We start from the raw sequence: 23,331 nt of genomic DNA, 5'->3' as shown, positions 1-23,331 counted from the left end.
GCCACAAAACACACCAAACACCAGAGTTAAGGGAAAGGGTTTATTGATGGGGGAAGTCTGATACGGTGGAGAGAGAGAGAGATCAGGAGACTGGGTGAGGAAGAAAGATCTGGAGAGAGCGAGCATGTGTGCGGGAAGCAGGTGTTGTGTCATTTCTATAACACCTGAATTACTTAACATGTGCCTGTGGAAGGTGTGTAGGCTATCAGGGCACAGTTTAGGAGAAGCAAGGCTTAACCCCAAACTCCTGTTTCCTTATTCTCGGTCCAGTGCTCCACACCACCATGTGAGAGGCAGTAAAACGCAGGATAGCTGGGTTCAGATAGCCCATTGTGCTCCTGGGTCCTCTGCTCCTTAGGGCTGCTTTGGAAAATGAATTTATACTTGAATTTCCTCAGGTTCATCGTGTACGTGTACTGAACTCATAAAAGAAAGCTAGTTCTGTCATATATAAATACTAAGAGTCCTTCTGTCCGATTTTACACCCGCCGTGTAAGGAAGCTGAGGGAGCGGCAGCCTAAGACCACAAGCACAGGGGCCGGCCCATGTCTTAAAGAAAATCCACAGTCGCGGCCAGCGGACGCTGCAGCCAGCCGCAGGGCAACTCTCCTGGGGCGGTGCTGCTGACGGACAGTTCATCTCAGCCATCTGAAGCGCGCGTTTTCTCAGCGCTCCGCCCCCTCCAGGCTTGATAGGTAGTGAGCCTCGGCCAATGGCGACACGGCTACAGCGGAGCAGTAGCCAATCAACGGTTGGGAGCCAGGAAAGGAGCCGGGCCGAGGTAGGAGCGGCTGGCGCGGCCAGAGAAGGGTGAGCTCCTCCGGAGAGTGCGGCAGTGGAGGTAAGATGGCGGCGCTGTTGGGTCTTCGTGCCCGTCGGAGGGCTGCTGCAGACCCCCTTCTGTGGGCCCAGACATGGTGCCCCGTCTGTATCAGCGTCTGTACCCTTCCCCTTTCTTGTAGGCTCCCAGGAGCCTGGTTCTCCGGTGCCCAGGGTCTTAGGACAAAATGGCGCTTGTATGGGCGCTGGGGCCGGGCGGGAGCTGTGAGGCGGGCCTGGACAAAGGCGGTGCGCAGGGGAGGCGGGGCGGGCGCGAACCTGCGGAGCTCGCCTCGTGCTGCCGCCGTGCGAGCCGTGGACAGGCGTTCAGCGCGGTGCGGGCCGGGCTTGGAGGGAGAACTCGGCGGGGAGGTAAGTGTGCAAGTGCCCGGGAGGCCCGAGGGAGGGCGGCGAGGCGGAGTGACTGCACGTGGTCCGTCCGGATGTAGGGGGGCGGCGGCGGCAGGAGTTTTCAGGAGCGCTGAGGGCTCTTGGATCTTGTGCGTGACCCTACAGGTTTTGGTATGAATAGGATTCGGATTCACGTCTTGCCAACCAGTCGGGGTAGGATCACCCCGGTGCCCAGGTCTCAGGAGCCCCTGTCTTGCTCGTTCACTCATCGTCCGTGCTCTCAGCCTCGTCTGGAAGGGCAGGAATTTTGCATTAAGCACATCCTTGAAGACAAGAATGCGCCCTTCAAGCAGTGCAGTTACATCTCGACCAAGAATGGGAAAAGATGTCCCAATGCTGCCCCGAAACCAGAGAAGAAGGATGGGTATGCAGACTTGTGCCTCTTAGGGAATGTGCTGGGATGTTGGCTTCTGCATAGCTGTGGAGTTTTCGGTCACGCCCTTGTGAAACCGGGCTTATGCATATATCCTTGGAAAATTACTAAAATCGTGAAAACCGGAAACACACTGGAATCACTTAGTTCAATTTGGATCTTTCAGTCTATTGAAATTACTTTCAATCTATCTTGAAAATGAAGGGAGTCTTTCCCCTTTTCTTGAAAATGAAGGGATGCTGAAAATTACTGTTACTTTGGGGTGTATGGCTCTTTGGTGTGTCTGTGAACTTTGTTAAATAATATGCCGAATTGTGTGTGTGTGTGTGTATAATCTGGAAGAGGCTTCATGACTTCAGAGGCGTCCCTGCAAAAATATAACTGGGGTTGTTCATTTGTATATATTCTCTAATTTAAAACTGTGTGTTACATCTTATTAACCTGCAGTGGATTGGCATTAAAATGTGCCTTCCGGAACCAGTATTGAAAGATGAAAAGTGAATCTCTTTGATTTGTTTCTAGATGATGTCAACATTTTTATAGTTGGAATGTTTTGTTTGCTGGTTGGAATGCTGGGTTATGTTATCTGCATTTTCCTTTAATACAATTAAGTTGATCTCGGGCCAGTTAAATTCCTCTGACTCATTGGCTTTTTGAAGTGAATAAAATAGTCCTTTGAATTGCTTAAAAATGCTTTGAGGATCAAGGACTATGGTGAAATACTGGTATTTTGTCTCCTTAGGGTGTCCTTCTGTGCGGAACATGCCCGCAGGAATGCCCTGGCGCTTCATGCTCAGATGAAGAAGACCAACCCAGGGCCTGTGGGTGAAACACTCCTGTGCCAGCTGAGCTCATATGCCAAGTCGGAGCTGGGCTCCCAGACTCCAGAAAGTAGCCGCAGTGAAGCCAGCCGCATCCTGGGTAAGGGCCTTTCCCTGTAGTGGAAAAGGGAAGGTAGTGCCTTGAATGTGCTGGCAGTATTGTTAATTTATTGGGAATCTGGTGAGAATTCCAGGATTGCTATGTTCACCAACTCTTTCAAATCTGAAATAGTGTTGCTTTTGGTTTGTTTTCCTGAGCTGGTGACTCTTCCTTCATTGCTGTTTTTATGCTCAGCACTTTGCTAGGTTATTTCAGGAAAGAATAATAATTTTTTAAGTTGACTTTTTTGGACCTCTTGAGTTGTAAATAATCTTATCAGCACTCTATACTTGTGTTTTTATTTGCCAGTGCCTGTGTATTGAGTTGATATGTTAAGTAACCTAGTTTTGTGTGGTGGAGTTACAGAGGTGGGAAGTCTTATGGCTGCTCTCCCTCCCTTGCCTCAGATGAAGACAGCTGGAGTGATGGGGAGCAGGAACCCATTACTGTGGATCAGACATGGAGAGGTGACCCTGACAGTGAAGCTGATAGCATAGACAGTGATCAAGAAGATCCCCTAAAGTAAGTTGTAACTCCACAAAAGCTTTTGAATGTTTTATCTAGTTAGTATGTGGAATGTAGTGCTGCATGCTGTTAATTCATTAATAACCTTAGGAGGGGGGCAAGATGGCTGTTGTGAGCAGTGATAGCTTCGCATATCGTGGTTCATCACCATCTTGCTTCAAGGCAGGATGAAATTCATTTTTAGAAGTCTTGTAATTTAGAAAAAAATTTGAACACTAGATTCTGTACATAAGAAAAGAGGGGAGAAAAGAGGAAATTTCATGAGAGTGGGTGGTGGGTTGAGAAATTCTTAGTGTGGATTAGAGAAGAGAAGATGGGTGTGAACAGATTTTTGGCCTAAACCTCAGGAATAATGAGGTGATTCTACTGGAGTAATAACTACTTATTTTGTAAAACTCTGTGTTTATGGATTTTTAAAAAATTTTATTTGGAAGACAAAGAGACTGAGATCTCCCTGCCTGGCTTAATCCCCAAATGTTTGCAACAGCTGAGGCTGGGCCAGACTGAAGCTGGGAGCCAGGAACTTGATCTGGGAGTCCCAGGAGGATGGCAGGGACCCAAGTAATACTTAAGCTGTCACCTGCTGCCTCTCAGGGGAAGCTGGACACAGTGAAGCCAGGAATTGAACCCAGGCACTCTAATATGGGATGTGGCCGTCTTAACCGCTGTGCCAAACCCCTGACCCAGCTTACATTTTTTCTTTTTCTTTTTTTTTTTTTTTTTTTAAGATATTATTTGAAAGGCAGAGAGGGAGAGAAAGAGAGAGAAGCACAATTTTCCATCTGCTGATTCATTCCCTAAATGGCCTCAACGACAGGGGCTGGGCTAGACGGAAGCCAGGAGCTTCTTCTGGGTCTTGCATGTGGGTGCAGGAACCCAAGCACTGGGGCCATCTTCTGCTGCTTTCCCAAGTGCATTAGCAGGGAGCTGGATGGAAAGTGAAGCAGCTGGGTCTTGAACCAGCACCCAGATTGAATGCTGGCATTGCAGGCAGAGGCTTAACCTGCTATACTGCAGCAGCAGCCCCATTTTCTTTCCTGTTTAAAAAATATGTATTTATTTGGCAGGCAGGTCAAGAGAGAGATGACTGCAACAGTCAGGAGCTCAGAAACTCCATCTGGGTCTCCCATGTGAGTGGCCAAGGCCCAAGCACTTGGGCCATCTTCTGCTGCCCTCCCAGGCCATTAGCAGGGAGCTGGATGGGAAGTAGCTAGAACTTATCCTGGCACTGTGATACGGGATGATGGCATTTTAAGTGGTGGCTTAACTTGCTGCGTCACAGTGTTGCCCCTGGTGACATTTTCTGAGTAGAATGATTTCTTTCATTTCTGTTGAGTAATCTTAGGGTAGTCAGCTATTCAGGAAGTACTAGTTTAGAAAGTCCATCTAAGTTGTTTGAAAGAGAATGTTTCCTAGCAGGATTCTTTCACAGTAGTAATTAGATAGAACATGTTTTTGCCCCCGTTGTTATTCTGGGCGGCCAGACTTGCTTTACAGATGTGTGTGCTCTGTGCAGTCAGAAAATGCCTGACCTTTGATGCAGTAAATAAACTAAGCTTTGAAGGTCCAGAAATTTGATTTTGTCAGGAGAGTGGTTTAGTCTCTAGGGGACACATTCTTATACATTAATTCACAAGAGACTGCTGTATAATCCAGAATATCAGTCAATTTTATGAGAAGTAAAAATGCCAAAAGGACTAAGGTAATTGATAGCAGTCTCAAAGAAGAAAGACACTCAAAAGGGAAAATAAAGCTCCAAATATTCTTAACTGTTAGGCAACTAAATTATATAGACTCTGCTTAATTTTCCTAGTGAGGTTGTCCAAAAAGAATTTGATCCACTAAATACATGCAATTTTGGGATGTACATCGAGTTGTTAAATGTTATAAATTAATATGTTGACATTATTAGCTTATTAGTAGTGTGTTCATTTAATGAAGTACTTTTTATTTTCTTTATGTGTTCTTGATTCCTTTCTTCCTTGGACATTTTAAAAAAGATTTATTTATTTGAAAGGCAGAGTTACAGAGAGGCAGAGGCAGAGAGAGAAAAAGAGGTCTTGGCATCTGCTGGTTCACTCCCCAGATGGCCACAACGGCTGGAGCTGCACCGATCTGAGGCCGGGAGCTTCTTCTGGGTCTCCCACGCAGGTGCAGGGGCCCAAGGACTTGGACCATCTTCCACTGCTTTCCCAGGCCATAGCAGAGAGCTGGATCAGAGGTGGAGCAGCCGGGACTCAAACCGGTGCCCATGTGAGATGACGGCGCTACAGACGGCGGCTTTACCTGCTATGCCACTGTGCCGCCCCCCCTGCCCCCTTTTGTACAGATTTTGTTTATATGAAAGGCACAGTTAGAGGAACAAACAGGTTTTACATCCACTGGTTCACTCCCCAAATGGCTGAAATGGCTGGGGCTGGCCCAGGCTAAAGCCAGGAACCTGGATCTCCATCTAGTTCTCATCTCCCATGTTGGGTAGAAGAGGCCCAAGTACTTGGGTTGTCTTCCACTGCTCTCCCCGGTGCATTGGCAGGGAGCTAGATTGGAAGCAGAGCAGCTGGGACTCAAACTTGAACTGGCACTCCAGTATGGAGTGCCAGCATTGTAAGTAGTCTTAATTTGCTGTACCACAACACCGGCCCCCTCCCGTTTATAAAAATTATTTTGGCAGAAACTTGATTTCAGTCCTAAAGTTAATTTTGCTTTGTGTATTCTGGTGACTTAACAGCTATTTTTTAAGAGAACATAATTTTTTAACTTAAAATTAATTAGGTATGTGATTTTTTTGTATTACCAAATTTTGAATAAAGGAAATGTTTTCTCTGAAAATATGAAACTTAGTATTAAGGTATGGTGTATATTGAACTTAAGTTTTCTGTTAGTGTAATGGCCTGATAAGACTTGGTTAACCTAAGACCTTTAAAATTTGAAGTTAATCTTTTAATTTTGAGGTTTAAAAATCAGAAATAGGACATAGTTTTCAATGCATCAGTTACTGGCATGCTTTGAAGTTCTGTTTATAATTGGCAGCAAAGTTTAAAGTTGATATGGACCTTTGTGGATTTGGCTATTAAGGATTGACTTGGGATACTGTCAAGAAACTGCTGAGTAGTTTGTAGGCCATTTTGATTGTTGGTTAGGGGTCTGTGATAGCTCAAGTATCTTATATGCTTTTTTTTTTTTTTTTTAAAGATTTTATTTATTTGAGAGGTAGAGCTACAGAGAGAGGGAGAGGCCGGGAGAGACAGGGAGAAAGGTCTTCCATCTGCTGGTTCACTCCCCAAATGGCTGTGATGGCTGGAGCTGAGTCAGTCCGGAGCCAGGAGCTTCTTCTGTGTCTCCCATGAGGCTGCAGGGGCCTAAGCACTTGGGCCATCTTCTGCTTTCCCAGGCCACAGCAGAGAGCTGGATTGGAAGTGGAGCAGCTGGGACTCGAACTGGCACCCATATGGATTGATGGTGCTGCGGGCAGAGGTTTAACCTATTATGCTACAGCGCCGGCCCTGTCTGATAGGCTTTCTGAAAAATCAGAAGTTCCAATCATTTGTTATTGGTATCTTTTATACTTTAATTAAAGTATACTGATGCGTATGTAGACGTTCAGTCTACACTTTAAGATGTCCTGACTTGTTAGAGATTATTCTATTTTAAATGGTTAAAGCACTGCAACCATGGATTCACGCCTTCACTTTTTTGATTATTTCTAAAGATTTATTTATTTATTTATTTTTTGAAAGAGAAGTGGGTAGGAGATCTTCTATCCACTGGTTCACTCCCCCAAATGGCTGTAACAACCAGGGCTGGGCCAGATGAACACCAGGAGGCATGAACTCCCATGTGAGTGGCAGGGCCAAATATTTGGGCCATTCTCAGCCCCCATGCACAATAGTAAGGTGCTGGGTTGGGAGCTGAGCAGTTGGGATTTGACTTGGTACTCTGATACAGAATGCTGGGGTTACAAGCAGCAGCTTAACCTGATGTGCTATAATGCTGGCTCCTAAGCTTAGGTTTTTATTACAATGTTTTCTTATGCTTTGCTGGAATCTCTGTTTTATTCCAGACATGCTGGTGTCTACACAGCTGAAGAAGTGGCCCTGATTATGCGCGAGAAGCTGATTCGTTTGCAGTCTTTGTACATCGACCAGTTTAAACGACTTCAGCATCTGCTGAAGGAGAAGAAGCGCCGGTACTTACATAACCGCAAAGTGGAACATGAAGCCCTAGGCAAGTCTTATGCCAGTACCACAGATGTTGTGGATTCAGCATTTGGATTTGGTAGTAATTAGATTTATTTCTGTCTTAGTACCTGCAGTGGGGGAGAATTTGCTTTTGGGATTGCTTATCTTATAGCCATTTCTCTCTCTCTCTCTCTCTCTCTCTCTCTCTTTCTCTCTCTCTCTCTTTTTTTTTTTTTAAAGAGATTTATTTATTGTTTGAAAGATTACAGAGAGAGGGAGAAAGATCTTTTGTCTGCTGTTTGACTCCCCAGATGGCTGCAATGACCAGGGCTGGGTCAAGCCAAAACCAGGAGCCAGGAGCTTCTTCCTGGTCTCCCACATGGGTGCAGGGGCCCAAGCACTTGCTTCATCCTCTGCTACTTTCCCAGGCACATCAGCAGCGAGCTGGATCAGAAGTGGAACAGCTGGCACTCATGCTGGTGCCCATATGGACTGCAGATAGCAGTGCCACAGCACTGGTCCCAAGATTTTCCTCTTTTCTTGTTGATTAGCAGACATATCCTTTGTGGATTGCTTGGCAAATAACATCTTGACTCTTGGGACTTCCCAGGTGGTAGTCTCCTGACTGGCCCAGAGGGACTTTTGGCCAAAGAACGTGAGAATTTGAAACGATTAAAATGTCTGCGGCGGTATCGCCAGCGCTATGGAGTCGAAGCGTTACTACACAGGCAGCTGAAGGAACGCAGAATGCTAGCCACAGATGGGGCCGCTCAACAGGTGATTTTACGTAGGGGTGGGGGAACCTTTTTTTCTGTCAAGGGCCATTTTGGTATTTATAACGTCATTTGTGGGCCATCCAAAATTATCCAGTTAAAAATTAAGTCTGCTGTAGGTTTACTCAATTTTGAGTCCCACATATAGTTGCCTTGACAAGGCCAGACCAAATGATTTAGTGGGTGCTATTTAGCGGCCAAGTATTCCATATTCCTGCTTTAAGGTATATATATAGCCCCTTTATTTATGAAGTTTGGAGTGTTGTCAAAATACTATATCCAATCCTGGCTCTGTAATCTCACTCACTAGACTTAGATTGTAATGAAGGCACCTAACCAAGATGTCAGGAGACATGGGTTCCAATCTTAGTCCCCTTCTGACTACTCCTGTGATCACATAATAGCTTAACTTATCTGCAGATTTATTATTTGGGATAGATCTCTAATCTTCAGTTCAGAAGTAAGCATAGGTTAAGCCTAACTTGCTTGACAATCTTGTTATAAAGAGTGGGAAAATAGAACAGAAGCAGTTGAATGTAAGGAAGTTAGGTTTATAAGAAGTGATTTTTTTTTTTTTTAAGATTTATTTACTTATTTGAAAACCAGAGTTAGAGAAAGAGAAGACAGGTCTTCCATCCATTCGTTCACTCCCCAAATAGCTGCAATGGCCGGAGCTGAGCCAGTCCAAAGTCAAGAGCCAGGAGCTTCTTCCAGGTCTCCCATGTGGGTGCAGGGGCCCAAGGACTTGAGCCATCTTCTGCTTTCCCAGGTGCATTAGCAGGGAGCTGAATTGGAAGTGGAGCAGCTGGGACTCAAACTGGTGCTCATATGGGATGCTGGCACTGAATGGGGCAGTTTTACCCACTGTGCTACAGCGGGTAGATGTGCTACAGTGCTGGGCCCATGATCATTTTTTTTTTCTTTTTGCCAGGCAGAGTTACACAGTGAGAGAGAGAGAGAGTTATAGACAGAGAGAGACAGAGAGAAAGGTCTTCCTTCTGTTGGTTCAGCCCCAAATGGCCGCTACAGCTGGTGTGCTGCACCAATCTGAAACCAGGAGCCAGGTGCTTCCTCCTGGTCTCCCATGCGGGTGCAGGGCCCAAGCACTTGGGCCATCCTCCACTGCCTTCCCAGGCCACAGCAGAGAGCTAGACTGGAAGAGGAGCAACCGGGACAGAATCCGGCGCCCCAACTGGGACTAGAACCTGGGATGCTGGCATCGCAGGCAGAGGATTAGCCTAGTGAGCTGCGGCGCTGGCCCGTGATCATTCTTGAATTTGTTATTTTTTAAAAAAATTTTATTTTTGATTTTATTTGCAAGACAGATATCTCCCATCTGCTGGTGTTCACTCTCCAAATGGTTTGAACAGCCTGGGCTGGGTAAGGCCGAAGCCAAGAGCCCAAACCTCTTTCTGAATCTCCCATGTGGGCTTGGGGGACCTAAACACTTAAGCCATCACCTGCTACCTCCCAGGGTGCAGATTAGCAGAAAGCTGGAATTGGAAGCAGAGTGGGGGATACAAACCTGGGCACTGCAGTGTGGGGTGTGGGAAACGCAAAAGGTGTCTTAATTGCTATGTCAAATGCCCACCCTCTGCATTTTTTCTTATGTGTAATATTGGTGTATTCATTTATTAGATGTTGAATTTTCTACCCTGTGAAGATGTACTTTATAATTCTTTTCATCATAATTGGTTGTATGTTCTTTGAAGAGTTTATCTAATTTTTCCATTTTAGGCGCATACCACTCGTTCTAGTCAGAGGTGTTTGGCCTTTGTGGATGATGTTCGCTGTTCCAATCAGTCTCTTCCTATGACCAGACACTGCCTTACTCGTATCCTTTTACTGTGTTCAGGCTGTGATTTGCTTGCTAGACTGAGAGCTAGTGGGAATCTGCTGGCTTGTTTAATTGAAGCTCCTTGTTTACTTTGGCCCTGAATCAAGACCAGCAGTGTGCTGAAGCTGTTGGTTTCAAGCAGGAGCCTAAAGAAATGTCTTTCTATGGTCTGTTGACCATTTCAGAACTTCTGAAATGTAATGGTCAATTCATTGGGAAGAAACAATGGAGTTGTTGGTGATAGATGTGGGCTAATATTTATTTTTAGTCGTTGTACTGGGATTCTAAAATATTTGTATTTATCTTTGGATTCTTGATTTAACTTGTTCATCAGATTATAATGCTGTAAAATTATGATTAGCAAAAAAATGTGAATGGTGGGTTTTCTACCCAAAACAAAATGATGATGTTGATATTGCATTGTGAACTTCCATTATTATAAATTTGTATGATCAAGACTCTTATGTATTTTAAACTTCATTCAAATTAGTAACAATGGTTCAAAAAATAAGATGCTGTTTTTTCTTCGTAAATTTAACTTGCCTTTGAACTGCCCATAACATCTCTTGATTCTACTCTAGAACTGTATTTATCATTGGGCTGCAAAACTTTTTGAATTGTTTATTGTGAAAATACATATTTTTTTAAAATAGTCTTTTTTTTTATTATTAGACAGGTAGAGTTACAGACAATGAGAGAGACAGACAGAAAGGTCTTCCTTCTGTTGGTTCACTCCCCAAATGGCCGCCACGGCCGGCGCTGCACCAATCCGAAGCCAGGAGCCAGGTGCTTCTTCCTGGTCTCCCATGTGGGTGCAAGGGCCCAAGCACTTGGGCCATCCTCCACTGCTTGGGCCACAGCAGAGAGCTGGACTGGAAGAGGAGCAACCGGGACTAGAACCCGGTGCCCATATGGGATGTTGGCGCTGCAGGCGGAGGATTAGCCATGTGAGCCACGGCCGGCCCCGAAAGTACATCTTTATTGTGGATATTTATTAAGAATTTTTGCATAGTAAAAGCATTATTAGTAGTTAAATAGATGACTTTTGTTAGAGAGGCATAACTTTTACCAGAAATCATTTGTCTAACGAGATACCAAGTATTTTATATTTTAGGTGTTAAAAATTAAAAAAAAATTTTGTTGAACATTTACATTTTTTTTTCTTGTCAGGCAGAGTTAGTAAGAGAGAGAGACAGAGAGAAAGGTCTTCCTTCTGTTGGTTCAGCCCCCAAATGGCCGCTACGAAGCCAGGAGCCAGGTGCTTCCTCCTCGTCTCCCATCCGGGTTCAGGGCCCAAGCACTTGGGCCATCCTCCACTGCCTTCCTGGGCCACAGCAAAGAGCTGGACTGGAAGAGGAGCAACTGGGACAGAATCTGGTGCCCCAACCGGGACTAGAGCCCGGAGCGCTGGTGCCGCAGGCAGAGGATTAGCCTGGTGAACCGTGGCGCCGGCTGAGTCCACTTCTGATCTAGCTCCTTGCTAATGTGCCTAAGAAAGTAGTGCTAGATGGCTCAAGTGTTTGGCTCCTGGTACCCACAAAGACTTGGAATTTTTGGCTCTTTGGGCTGGCTCAGCCTGGGCATTGCGGTCATTTGGGGAGTGAACCAGCAGATGGAAGCTGTCTCTCTGTCCCTGTTTCTCTGCAAATCTGCCTTTCAAATAAATAAGTATATATTTAAAAAAACCAGAGAGCTTCCTTCTGCTGGTTCACTCCCCAGATGCCAAAAATGGACAGTTTTGAGGCCACAGCTGGGAACTGGGAAATCAATCCAGGCTTCCCATGTGGGTGGCTGGGGCTCAACTACCTGAGCCACCATTATTGCCTCCCAGGGGGCATTTCAGCTGGAAGCTGGGACTCTTGGCTCAGTTGTGCTGATAAGGGATGTAGGCATCTTGACTAGGCCAAACACATGCCGCCAAGTTTAATTTTTAATGAGTGAATTTCAAAGGTGGGTAAGACTGCCAGTGGGAATATAAATTGATGCAAACTATTTGGAAAGCAGTTTGAAAGTACATCATTCAATAGGGTAATTTCGCCGCTGGAAATTTAAGATGATGGTTGTTTGTAGATCAATATTTTTACATAAAATAATTTTTCCAACTAGTGACAGCCTTAACACTTTTAGAGATGGGAATAGGAAGTAAATCATGGCACCGCATAATGTGGGGCATATTTTATAAAATTTAATAGCAGAAAAATTACAGTGACAAAAATAGGATAGGGATTTTGTAAAGTAGATTTTTTAAAAATTTTATTTATTTGAAAGAGAAAGACACATACGCACACACACACACACACACACATACACATACACACAGAGATCTTCCATCCTGTGGTTTACTCTCCAAATGGCAGCAACAGCCAAGTACTGGGCCAGGCCAAAGCCAGGAGCTAGGAGCTTCATTCAGGTCTCCCTCATTGGTTGCAGAGCCCCAAACACTTGGGGCATCCTTTGGGGCTTTAAGGCCTTTAGCAGGGAGCTGGATGGAAATTGTAATGAACCGGCGTCGATATGGGCTCCCAGCATTGTGGTTGGTGGCTTTAGCCACTTACATTACAGCTCCAGCCCTGGGAATAGGTTTTGCTAACTACATGGAATGAAATACTGGGAAGGAATGTAACATGAGTGTGACTATTTTTACATGATGGGGTTGTGAATACCCTATTTTTGTTGTATTTTAAATACTTCTTGGGTTTTCTTTTTTAAGGTGGCTTGAATTTTATAAAGGAAAAAACACAGTCTACAGATTTTAAGTATAATTTTAAATGTTTCTTAAAGTACTATGCTCAAATAGGTTGTAAATATTTTAAAAAGCAAAGTTGGAAATGAAATTTGAAAAGAGAAGGGGAGTGTTTTTCCTTTTATGCTCTTTTCTTTTCCACTCCATGGTTGCCTAAGTCACTTACCCTTCCTTAAGTCCTTATCCCAGAGAAAGACTCGACTGCCATTGGTGACCTGTATATATTCTGGTCTAATGGAGACAGCACTGGACTGAAAGTGAAGGACCCAGACTCTTAGTTGTAGGTCAACCATTCCCTTCCTTTTGTCTCTGTTGTCCCCTTCTGAAAGGAAAAGAGGTGGAGGAAGATGGGGAAAGGGTTTTTCCAGGCCATTGTGGTGTTAAATAAGAGATTTTTGTGAGTCCTTTAAGTCCTATGAAAAAAGTTCAGATTAAAACATTTTTTAAAAGATTTCTAAAAATATTTGAAAGGCAGAGTTACAGAGAGGCAGAGGCAGAGAGAGCTCTGATGTTTGCTGTATTACTGCCCAAATGGCTGTAACAGCTGGAGCTAGGCCGATTTGAAGGCAGGAACCAGGAGCTTCTTCTGGGTCTCCTATGTGAGTGCGGAGGCCCAAGGACTTGGGCCATCCTCTTCTGCTTTCCTAGGCCATAGCAGAGAGCTGGATCAGAAGTAGGGCAGCTGGGACTCAAACCAGCAGCCATATAGAATGCAGTCACTGTAGGCAGTGGCTTTACCTGCTATGCCACAGCACTGGCCCCTGGATTGAAACATTGAATTCAGTGGATTGGCATTTTAAATACTAATAATTATTTATATAAAACTAGGCTTCTTAATATATTAGATAATGCTTAAGTTTTCTTCAGCCTGTAGAGCACAACTCTGTTCCTAATAGATTCATATGTATTTTTTTAAAAAAGATTTATGTATTTACTTAAAAGGCAAAGTTAGAGGAAGTGACAGAGACCTTCCATCTGCTGGTTCACTCCCCACAATGGCCAGGGCTGGGCCAGGCCAAAGCCAGGAGCCTGGAACTTCCATCTGTGTCTCCCACATGGGTAGCCAGGGCCCAAGTACCTGGGCCATCCTCTGCTGCTTTCCCAGGCCCGTTAGCAGGGAGCTGGATTGGAAATGGAGCAGTTGGGACTCGAATTGGCAAACTCATTTGGGATATGGTGTTGCAGACGGTGGCTTAACCCCCTGTGCAACCATGCCAGCTCTTAGGTTCAAATGTTTAAGGAATAAATACTTTGGACTGTCTGCTGTTCCTTCAGCATAGTGATTGTCTACTTCGGGCTATGTTGCCTGCCATTTGGCAATTGTGGACAAAGTTTTGGCTGTCCTAATTTGAGTAGGGGCTATTCAATGTGGTGAACAGAGAAAAGGACGCTGCCAACAGCCTGCATGCAACACAGCATTTCCTGGTGTCCAGTGTCAGTGTGGCACACTGTGCAATCCTGCTTTAGTGGCTAGTTATTTTTAAGTATGGATTGAAAGAAATAGCTTTGTTCAAGAAGGCTTTTTTTTCCCCCCCAGAAAGATTTGTTTATTTGAAAGGCAGAGTTAAGAGAGGGACGAAAGGAGAGAGAGGTCTTTCATCTGCCTGTTCACTTCCCAAATGCCTGCAACAGCTGACTGAAGCCAGGCACCTTGAGCTCTATCCAGGTCCCCATGTGGGTTCAAGGGGCTCAAGGACTTAGACCATCTTTGGCTGATTTCCCAGGCACATTAGCAGGGAGCTGGATTGGAAGTAGAGCAGCCAGTACTTGAACCAGTACCCATAATGAGGTGCCAGCATTGTAGGTGGCAGCTTAACCCACTGTGCTACAGTGCTGGCCCTAAGTAGGTTTATTTGGTCTAAAAGTTAGAATTACACTAGATTTTTAATTTTTATTCTTTTTAAATATTTATTTATTTATTTGAAAGATTATTTATTTGAAAGATATTTATTTTAATTTATTTGAAAGATTTATTTATTTATTCTTAACTGAGTTACACAGAGAAGGAGAGGCAGAGAGAGAGGTCTGGTCTTCGATCCGCTGGTTTTTTCTCCAATTGGCTGCAACGGCCGGAGCTGCGCTGATCCGAAGCCAGGAGCTAGGAGTTTCCTCCAGGCCTTCCACGTGGGTGCAGGGGCCCAAGGACTTGGGCCATCTTCTACTACTGGTTTCCCAGGGCATAGCAGCGAGCTGGATCGGAAGTGGAGCAGCTGGGACGAACCGGCTCTTATATGGAATGCTGGCACTGCAGGTGGTGGCTTTACCTGCTACACCACAGCGCCAGCCCTGATTTTTTATTTGTAAAAGTGATTTTAAAGGGGCAGACCTTGGCGCAAACCTGCTGTTGCTTGCATCTTATATTGGAGTGCCAATTTGAGTCTGCTATGATTCAGCTCCCTGCTAAAGTGCTTGGAAAGCTGTGAGTGATGGCTGAAGTACCTTTGGAGTTCCTACAACTCACGTGGGAAACCTGGATTGAGTTCCTGATTCTTGGCTTCGGCTTGGCCCAGCTCTGGCTGTTGCAGTCATTTAGAAATGAACTAGTGGACGGAAGACATCTTTCTGTCTCACTCTGCCTTTCAAATAAATATTCAGGAGCAACATTACCTTAAAATTTTTTTGAAGAAATTTATAATTCTGCAATCCTTATATAATCAGTTTGTGGAAAATTGTGTTTTGTAGTTAAAGATAATTTCAAGTTTAAGTAAAATACCATTTAGTAAGCTAGGGAAAATAGCTATGTAGTAAGCTTTTGGGAAATGTTAACATTTGCATGAAATATTTGTAGAGTAACTTGAACTTCAATTATCTCAATTTTGATTCATCTTAACAGCTTCTTTGCCATCTTGGAAATATAACTATTCTTAACTGAATGTTCTGGAGTACTATGGCCCTTATAAGCATATTTATCCTTTTCCTTTTGTTTTTTCTTGAAGATTTATCTATTTATTTGAAAGGCAGAGTTGCAGAGAGAGTGAGAGATTGATTTTCTCCCCAAATGGCTACAATGGCCAGGACCCGGCCAGGCTGAAGTCTGAAGCCAGTATCTCCATACTGGTCTTCCACATGGGTGGTAGGGACCCAAGCACTTGGGCCATCTTCTGTTGATTTATGTAAGCTATTTACATTTGCCACAATGTCATTCTTTTGAATAGCTCTTAACTTTCCTAGGAGCACTAGTGCTGTTTGATTAGCCCTACCTAACATTCTCCTAAGAGAGAACAGGTATGATGTCCTTGATTTAATGAGATTGAGGACTGATTGAGAATTAAGTGCTAGTAAATGACAGTTGTGTTTTGAGAAGTAACTGAAAATTATCAGTTGCATTTGGTTTTCTGTATCAGATGTATTTGAAATTATTTACTGTAGTCTAGACCTTGAGTTTTACAGGGGTAGACAACTCTGTCTTACTTTGTACCTCTCATAGATCCTGTTTTATTTCCCTTGACCGTTTCTCCAGATATCTGTCAGGATACGAATCAGGTTCTCTTCAAATGCTGCCAGGGATCTGAAGAGGTTCCCTGCAACAAGCCGGTTCCTGTAAGCCTCTCTGAGGATCCCTGCTGCCCACTGCACTTCCAGTTGCCTCCTCAGATGTATAAGCCCGAGCAGGTACTGTCTGTGCCAGACGATCTGGAAGCCGGCCCCACGGATCTGTACTTGAGTGCTTCTGAGCTTCAGCCCACTGAGAGTTTACCTCTGGAGTTCAGTGATGTAAGTTAGAGAAGCTCTGCTCTGCTTGGCCCTGGAGACAAGGCCTTATTTATTGGTGGTGAGAGTAAGGTGGTTTTTTTTGTGGTCAGGAGAGTTGAAGTGATAAGATGTGTGGTTATATTTGTATGTTAACGTGCTCATTTTGAGAGTTCTGTCCTATCCTTTTTCTTCTGACTTTTTCTTGCTTGTTTTCTTACCTTTTTGGAGATATAATCAGATGCCATAAAGTCTGCTCTTTGAAAGCATATGAGTCAGTGTTCTAAAGTATGTTCATAAAGCTACGCAACCATCACCCCCAAAAGAAAGCCAAAGCCTATTAGCAGTCGCTCCTCATTTCTCCTCCCCTGTACCCTGTCAGCACACTGGTTGCCTTTCATGTGTAAGCCTGCCTATTCTGGGCGGTGTATAAATATGGTCTTTGTCCAGCTTCTTTGACTTAGCATTATTTTAAGGCTTATCCATGTGTGTGTCAGTATATCATTCATTTTTTTTTTTTTGTGGCTGAATTAATTAACATTTAAATTATTTGAGGGGTAGAGAGAGCACCCCTTCCCCCAGTCTGCTGATTACTTCCCCAGATGCCCACGCCAGCTGGGACTGGGCTGAGCTGGAGCTGGAAGCTGGGGACTCAGTCCAAGTCTCTCCAGGCTGAGTTAGGCTGTAGCCAGGAGCTCAGAACTCCATTTGAGCTTTGCATGTGCAGGGACCCACATTCTTGAGCCACCGTATGCTGCCTCCTAGACTGTGTACTAGCGAAAGCTGGAGTTGACAGTGGAGCTGAGATATGTGTGGAAGCAGCAGATGATGGCTCAGAAACTTTGAGTCCCTGCCAAGCACATGTGAGACTCGGATGGAGTTCTTGGCTCCTGACTTTGGCCAGGCTATTGACACCATTTGGGGAGTGAGCAACATTAGGTTATGATATTGGTTAAAATGCCTGCATCCCATATCAGAGTACCTGGGTTTGTGTCTTGACTCCACCTTCTGACTCCAGCTTCCTGCTAATGGAGACCCTTGGGAGGTGTTCAAGTAGTTGGGTCCCTGGTATCCATGTGGGAAATGTGGATTAAGTTTCTGACTATCAGCTTTGATGTGGCCCAGTCATTGCTGTTGCAGGCATTTGGGGAGTGCACCAGAGGATTAGAGCCCTCTCTGTCTCAAATAATTAAACAGAAAAAGTTTCTTTCATAGATTGACCAAGTTTGAGAAGTAGAAAGGACCTTTGAGGTGACATATTCCAGTGCTTCCCAAACTTCCAGTGAGGTTATATTGAAGAGAGTAAGTGTATAGCCCAAGTTAGTGATTTTAAGTGTTAAAATAGCGATTTTCTTCAAATACTAATGTATGTGTGGAAACTCGCATGTTTTGTAGTCTTTATATACACATACTAGTTAGCTGCCTTTCTGATAATTTCTAGAGCCATTTCTTTTTTGACCTTTTTACTTTTCCTGTTTCACCAGTTTTTAACCACCTGCTATATGTAAACAGTTTTGTACTTTTGCCATTGTAGTTTTAAATGATGTTTTCTTTCTCCAATCTTTGAGAATCCAGATTTTAAGAAGTATGACTGTTGTGTTCAGTGGCTGACATGTTTATTCTTTAGAGGATGTTTAAGGAGAGCTAGGAATGTGAGATATTTCTGTGTGCAGTTTCCTGACAATAAGGAATCTTACTGTAAAAACATGCCATCAAGTTAGTTAACCTTTTTTGCAGCATGAATGTATGAGAAGTAACCTTATTTTTGAGAATCCAGTGAGTTTTTAAGTGGAGTTTTGTTATAAGTTTAAAAATGACAATCATCTATTTGTAATTGGTCATCTGTATGTTCATATGAATGTACTTTTTGATAAGCCACATTGGTCATTAAAAAGCACAGTTTTAATCTTTGAGGATAATTCTGAAAATGTTAAAACAAATCCAGTTTATGGTAATTTTTGTACTCATAAATTCGGGATATACTTGTTATAAATCTTGTTAGAAAAATAATTTTTTGAATTATCTAGATATCATCAAGCAAATTTTTTTTTTTTTTTTTGACAGGCAGAGTGGACAGTGAGAGAGAGAGACAGAGAAAGGTCTTCCTTTGCCGTTGGTTCACCCTCCAATGGCCGCCGCTGCAGCCGGCGCACCGCGCTGATCCGATGGCAGGAGCCAGGAGCCAGGTGCTTTTCCTGGTCTCCCATGGGGTGCATGGCCCAAGCACCTGGGCCATCCTCCACTGCACTCCCTGGCCATAGCAGAGAGCTGGCCTGGAAGAGGGGCAACCGGGACAGAATCCGGCGCCCCGACCGGGACTAGAACCCGGTGTGCCGGCGCTGCAAGGCAGAGGATTAGCCTATTGAGCCACGGCGCCGGCCTATCAAGCAAATTTAAGTACTCTCTGTTCTGCAAGTTTTTACTTGTGGGAAGACCAGGGAACAGTTCTAGGTAAAAATACTAAAAATATGGCTTTTCATTCTGGATATTTGCTGTTTTCTATCCTTTGATCCAAGAATGACTGGCAAATATAACAACATAATTCCTTAATTCCATTACTTTGAGCTTTTACTGGCTCTTTTTGGGTCATTTTTGGGATAAGAACAAAACATGGGGCCAGCTTTGTGGTAGTAGGTAAAGCCTGCGGCATTGGCACCTCATATGGGTGCTGGTTTGTGCCTAGCTTCTTCACTTCTGATCCAATTCCCTGCTGGTGGCCTGGGAAAAGCAGCGTAGATGGTCTAAATTTTTGAGCCCCTGCCATCCATGTAGGAGACTGAGAAGAAGCTCCTGGCTCCTGACTTCAGTCTGGCCCAGCCCAGGCAGTTGTGGACATCTGAGGAGTGAACCAGTGAAAGGAAGATCTCTCTCTTTCTCTCTAATTCTGACTTTAAGTAAATAAGTGATTTTTTTTTTAAAAGATGTATTTATTTATTTGAGAGGCAGAGAGAGGTCTTCCATCTTCTGGTTCACTCCCCATTTGGCTGCTCCAATCCAAAGCCAGGAACCAGCAGCTTCCTCCAGGTCTCCCACGCGGATGCGGGGGCCCAGGGACTTGGGCCATCTTGTACTGCTTTCCCAGGCCATAGCAGAGAGCTGGATAGGAAGTGGAGCAGCTGGGACAGGAATGGAGGTGGCTGGTAAGTGAGGACGGCTGTGCTTTTTAAGCCTCTTCACTGTTCCTGGGGGGGTGGGGGGGATGAAGCCTCTGGAAATGGTTCTTCCTGTACTCTGAAGAGAGAAATATATGCCAGATCCCTCTGCTCCCAGAGGAAGTTATAAAGTTGGGGTGCAAGTTGTGAGCAAGGAAACCTGGGTCTTTGCTTTTTTGGAGTTGCTTCTGGGGGTGAAGTCCTGGGTGTTTCCTGCAGGTGTTCTGCCATTTCTGTGGTACAGAGGCCTTGTGTCTAATCCTTGAGCTCCCAGTGAGTCATGGGGAACCTTAGAATTGGTTCCCTTCACAGGGAGTAACTGGGTTTTGGGGTTCCCTTCCCAATTTTATAGCATAGCACTTGGGTCGGGGTGTGTGCCTCAGCATTTTTCTGCCCGCTTGTTAGATAGGAATGTTTTCTCAGTTACCTGGTGGGTAGGAGTCCCAGCTGGTTTCTGACTTTTCTGAGGGGATAAGGACTTAACCAAAATCATGTTGGCCATTCAGAGGAACTTGAGTTTTTGATCTGCACGCCTTCCTTCCCCAGGCATGTCTCCTTTTGGCTATTTGGGTGTTACTCAGACAATCTTGCCGTGCCTAATGTTTTAAGCAGTGTTTAATTTATGTTCATGCTGGTCCATGGTAGATTCACAACTAGTAAACTTAGATGTAGGCTGTAGTTCAGTTCAGAGGGAATATGCTTTCTTTTCTTTTCTTTTCTTTTCTTTTCTTTTTTTTTTTTTTTGACAGGCAGAGTGGACAGTGAGAGAGACAGAAAGGTCTTCCTTTTCCGTTGGTTCACCCCCCAATGGCCGCTGTGGCAGGTGTGCTGCAGCTGGCGCACTGTGCTGATCCGAAGCCAGGAGCCTGGTGCTTATCCTGGTCTCCCATGCGGGTGCAGGGCCCAAGCACCTGGGCCATCCTCCACTGTACTTCTGGGCCACAGCAGAGAGCAGGACAGAAAGAGGAGCGACCAGGACAGAATCTGGCGCCCTGACCGGGACTAGAACCCAGTGTGCCGGCGCCACAGGTGGAGGATTAGCTGATTGAGCTGTGGTGCTGGCCGGGAATATGCTTTCTTAAAAAACTTTTTTGTGGTAAATATATAACACTGCTTTAACTGTTTAAACCTTTTTAAAAAAAAAAAAATATATATATATATATATATTTTATTTGAAAGTTACAGAGACACAGAGGCAGAGAGAAAGTAGGGGTGGGTGGTAGGGGTGTCTTCCATTTGCTGGTTCACTCCTGAAATGGCTGCAATTACTGGACCTGGGCCCATTCAAAGCCAGGAACCAGGAGCTTCATCTGGGTCTCCCATGTGGGTGCAGGACCCCAGGGACTTGGGCCATCTTCCACTGCTTTCCCAGGTGCATTAGCAGAAAGCTGGATTGGAAATGGAGCATCCGAGACTTGAACTGGTGCCCATATGGGATGCTGGTGCTGCAGCTTGTATCTTTACCCGTTACACCACACTGCTGGCCCCTGTTCTAACCATTTTGAAGTGTACAATTTCGATGTCTGCAACCATCACCACTCTTCCTTTTCTAGAACTTTTCCATCAACCCAAACAGAAAAACTATACCGATTGAATAATAATTCTGTCTCCTGTCCACCAGTCCCTGGCAAACACTGTTCTACTTTGTCACTATGAATTTCCCCAGGGATTTGCTGTTTTTAAGTCACTGTAATGGTTTTGCTTTTATACTTGGCAGCAAGAAAAAGTTCTCAGTGATTTTGGATCTTGTTTGTTGGACATTCTGGTAAAATTCTCTTTTGCTTGACAGTTGGCGAGAGTTGGTGAGACCGTGGAGTTGCTGTGAAGTTTGCTGCAGAATGTGCCAGCATTGGCTTCTTGGTTCCCTCTGGTTGCTCATGAGCTTCTCTCTCTTCCCTAGGACTTGGATGTTGTGGGTGATGGTATGCAGTGCCCTCCGTCACCTCTGCTTTTTGATCCTTCACTCGCCCTTGAAGATCACTCAATCAAAGAAATGGCTGGAGGCCCAGCGGATATCTTGGCAAGTGAACAGTCCCAGCCAAGTTTCCCTCATGTAGAGACTGAGTTAGGCAGAGGGCTCCGTGCTGGCTGGCAGGAAGTGGGTGTCATCACAAGTAGACCATAAAGATGCCCTGGAAAGGTGGCTTTCACTCAGTGAATTTCCATGGGAGGCAGGTACTTGAAAAAAAGCCTGTTTCTGCTGCTGAGTGTCCTGTTGCTCTAATCCTGCAGATGGGCCCTTAGAGTACCTGGTGCCTCCAATCCTCATTCCAGAGTAGGAATTGAAGTAAAAGGTTGAGTCCAAATAAGTACAGACCCAAAGAGTTTTACCTATTCATTGTCAGTGTATTTGAAGTTAGAATTGAAGGATAAAATTTGATTACTTCACAATAATAATAAATTCATTATGTATTAACTGAACAGAAAGAAGTTGAGACAGTGGATCTAGGTAAATCGTGCCATTTAAGGGAATTGAGCTCTGAGCCTGTTCCGACTATAGAATGATTTGGCTTCTCTCTCTGAGCTGTGGGTGGGGTACCAGTGGCCCTGACTGAAGACCAGCAGTTACTCTCTGGCTGTTGGTTTCAAGCAGAGGCCTAAAGTATGGTCTTTCTGTGTCTGCTGGCTGCTCTGGAACCTTGGCAGAGAATGGCTGTTTGATTCAGAAGAAACAAACCATAGCTCTGTCTCCCAGTGGGAGAGCCTCAGGAATGCTGTAAGTAGTAACTGGCTTTAAGGGACAGGCATAGCTAAGAACCGGAGAACTGCGCAGAGTTGCTTTATTTCTATTGTCTTGTTCTTACTGCTGTAAATGGGCCTTGATACGTCAGGCTCATGTTTCATAATGAACTAATGAATTTCTAACCACAGTGCCTTTCTTTGTTTTAACAGGGCCAGATGCAGATGGCTGGAGAAGGGTGCAGATCCCAGGGATCTCAAAATCCTGAGAAAGCCTCTGCACAGTTGCCTCAGAGTGGCTTGGCTACTGCAAATGGGAAGCCAGAACCTACGTCCATCAGTTGACAGTTTGCTTTGAAAACCATTTGACTTTGGTGGATTTTAATTTCCCTTTCTTCAGAAAAATGTCTCTGATCATCTCTCACTATATATGGCAATCCAGACTACCTTGGTTTTCTTCTGGGTTACTAAGTCCTGCAGTCAGACATGAAACCAGATCTGGGGAGAGTGGAATAGTATTGTCAGAGTTGTGGGGCTCTTCCCACCCTGGGCAAGGAAGAGCAAGGAGTAAGAGGATCCCTTGTCAAAGCTTCTGGGAGTGAATGCATGTCTGTAATGGGGTTTCTCAAGTCACAGTCAGGAATCCACGCAGGTGGGGACTGTTTATGGATGGTGCCCTTGAAGTACTGGTGGCCCCAATGCCTGGCTGTCTCTGAGGCCAAGGGGATTGTAGCCCTTCCTCTTCAGCTGAATTGGGCCATCTGACACCTCCTCCTCCGAGGAAACGGCTCACGGGTCTGGGCTCTCCCTAACTATCCATCTGTTCCTAACCTATGTCAATTTCTGTGGTCATTTATCTTATGTAAGATATAGTAAAACTTTATTGTATATAGTTTCTATTAAATGTTACGAAAATGTAAAACAGTCACCTGACCTGAATGCATATTTTGTTTGTATTTGAGAGTGTCTTTTTTTTTTTCCCCTTGGTTTTAGAGAGCTGTCTCTGATGGGAAAGGGAAAATTAGATACAGGCCCAGCCTAAGAAGTAAGTAAATTCAATAGTTGTTGTTTTGGTTTTGAGGATAAGGTAAACACCTGGAAGAAATAATAAATGAAGAGGTATGGGGCGTCTTTACTCAAGCTAACCAGTCCCACTTAGCCTCCTGTTCACCCTCTAGTGTGTGTTCCGTACCCTTTGTTTCCCTCTCAGAATTGATGCCTGGTTGTATG

The 23,331-nt window shown here is 44.6% G+C and overlaps 2 protein-coding genes and 2 non-coding genes across 7 annotated transcripts in view; all 4 read left to right on the top strand.

Moving 5' to 3' along the window:
• The first annotated feature begins 697 nt into the window (after positions 1-697).
• KANSL2 (KAT8 regulatory NSL complex subunit 2) lies at positions 698-23,029 on the top strand. 4 transcript variants are annotated; one of them, XM_070052185.1, is made up of 10 exons: positions 698-841; positions 1,336-1,594; positions 2,346-2,524; positions 2,932-3,046; positions 7,110-7,273; positions 7,838-8,004; positions 9,738-9,834; positions 16,041-16,192; positions 21,323-21,442; positions 22,315-23,029. In XM_070052185.1, the coding sequence occupies exons 2-10, from the start codon at positions 1,344-1,346 to the stop codon at positions 22,444-22,446; spliced, it is 1,377 nt and encodes a 458-aa protein (XP_069908286.1). In that variant the 5' UTR covers positions 698-841; positions 1,336-1,343; the 3' UTR covers positions 22,447-23,029. The 4 variants fall into 4 exon arrangements, with proteins under 4 accessions (XP_069908286.1, XP_002711238.1, XP_069908285.1 ...); XM_002711192.5 differs by having other exon boundaries at positions 699-841; positions 16,041-16,294; XM_070052184.1 differs by having other exon boundaries at positions 814-1,191.
• On the top strand, positions 9,929-10,065 carry LOC127491230 (small nucleolar RNA SNORA2/SNORA34 family). The gene has a single exon (XR_007919819.1). It is a non-coding gene; the product is annotated as a small nucleolar RNA SNORA2/SNORA34 family (small nucleolar RNA).
• Positions 21,964-22,099, top strand: LOC127491231 (small nucleolar RNA SNORA2/SNORA34 family). The gene has a single exon (XR_007919820.1). It is a non-coding gene; the product is annotated as a small nucleolar RNA SNORA2/SNORA34 family (small nucleolar RNA).
• Positions 23,011-23,331, top strand: part of LALBA (lactalbumin alpha) — a 39,273-nt gene continuing 38,952 nt past the window's right edge. Inside the window, exon 1 of the mRNA XM_008256394.3 lies at positions 23,011-23,146. The gene's annotated coding sequence lies outside the window, so the exon portion shown is untranslated. The remainder of the gene's footprint in view (positions 23,147-23,331) is intronic.

Source organism: Oryctolagus cuniculus, chromosome 11, assembly GCF_964237555.1.
Source record: "Oryctolagus cuniculus chromosome 11, mOryCun1.1, whole genome shotgun sequence".
NCBI classification, from domain to species: Eukaryota; Metazoa; Chordata; class Mammalia; order Lagomorpha; family Leporidae; genus Oryctolagus; species Oryctolagus cuniculus.
Note: the sequence above shows the minus strand (reverse complement) of the source record. Positions and strands in the feature narration are given on the sequence as shown.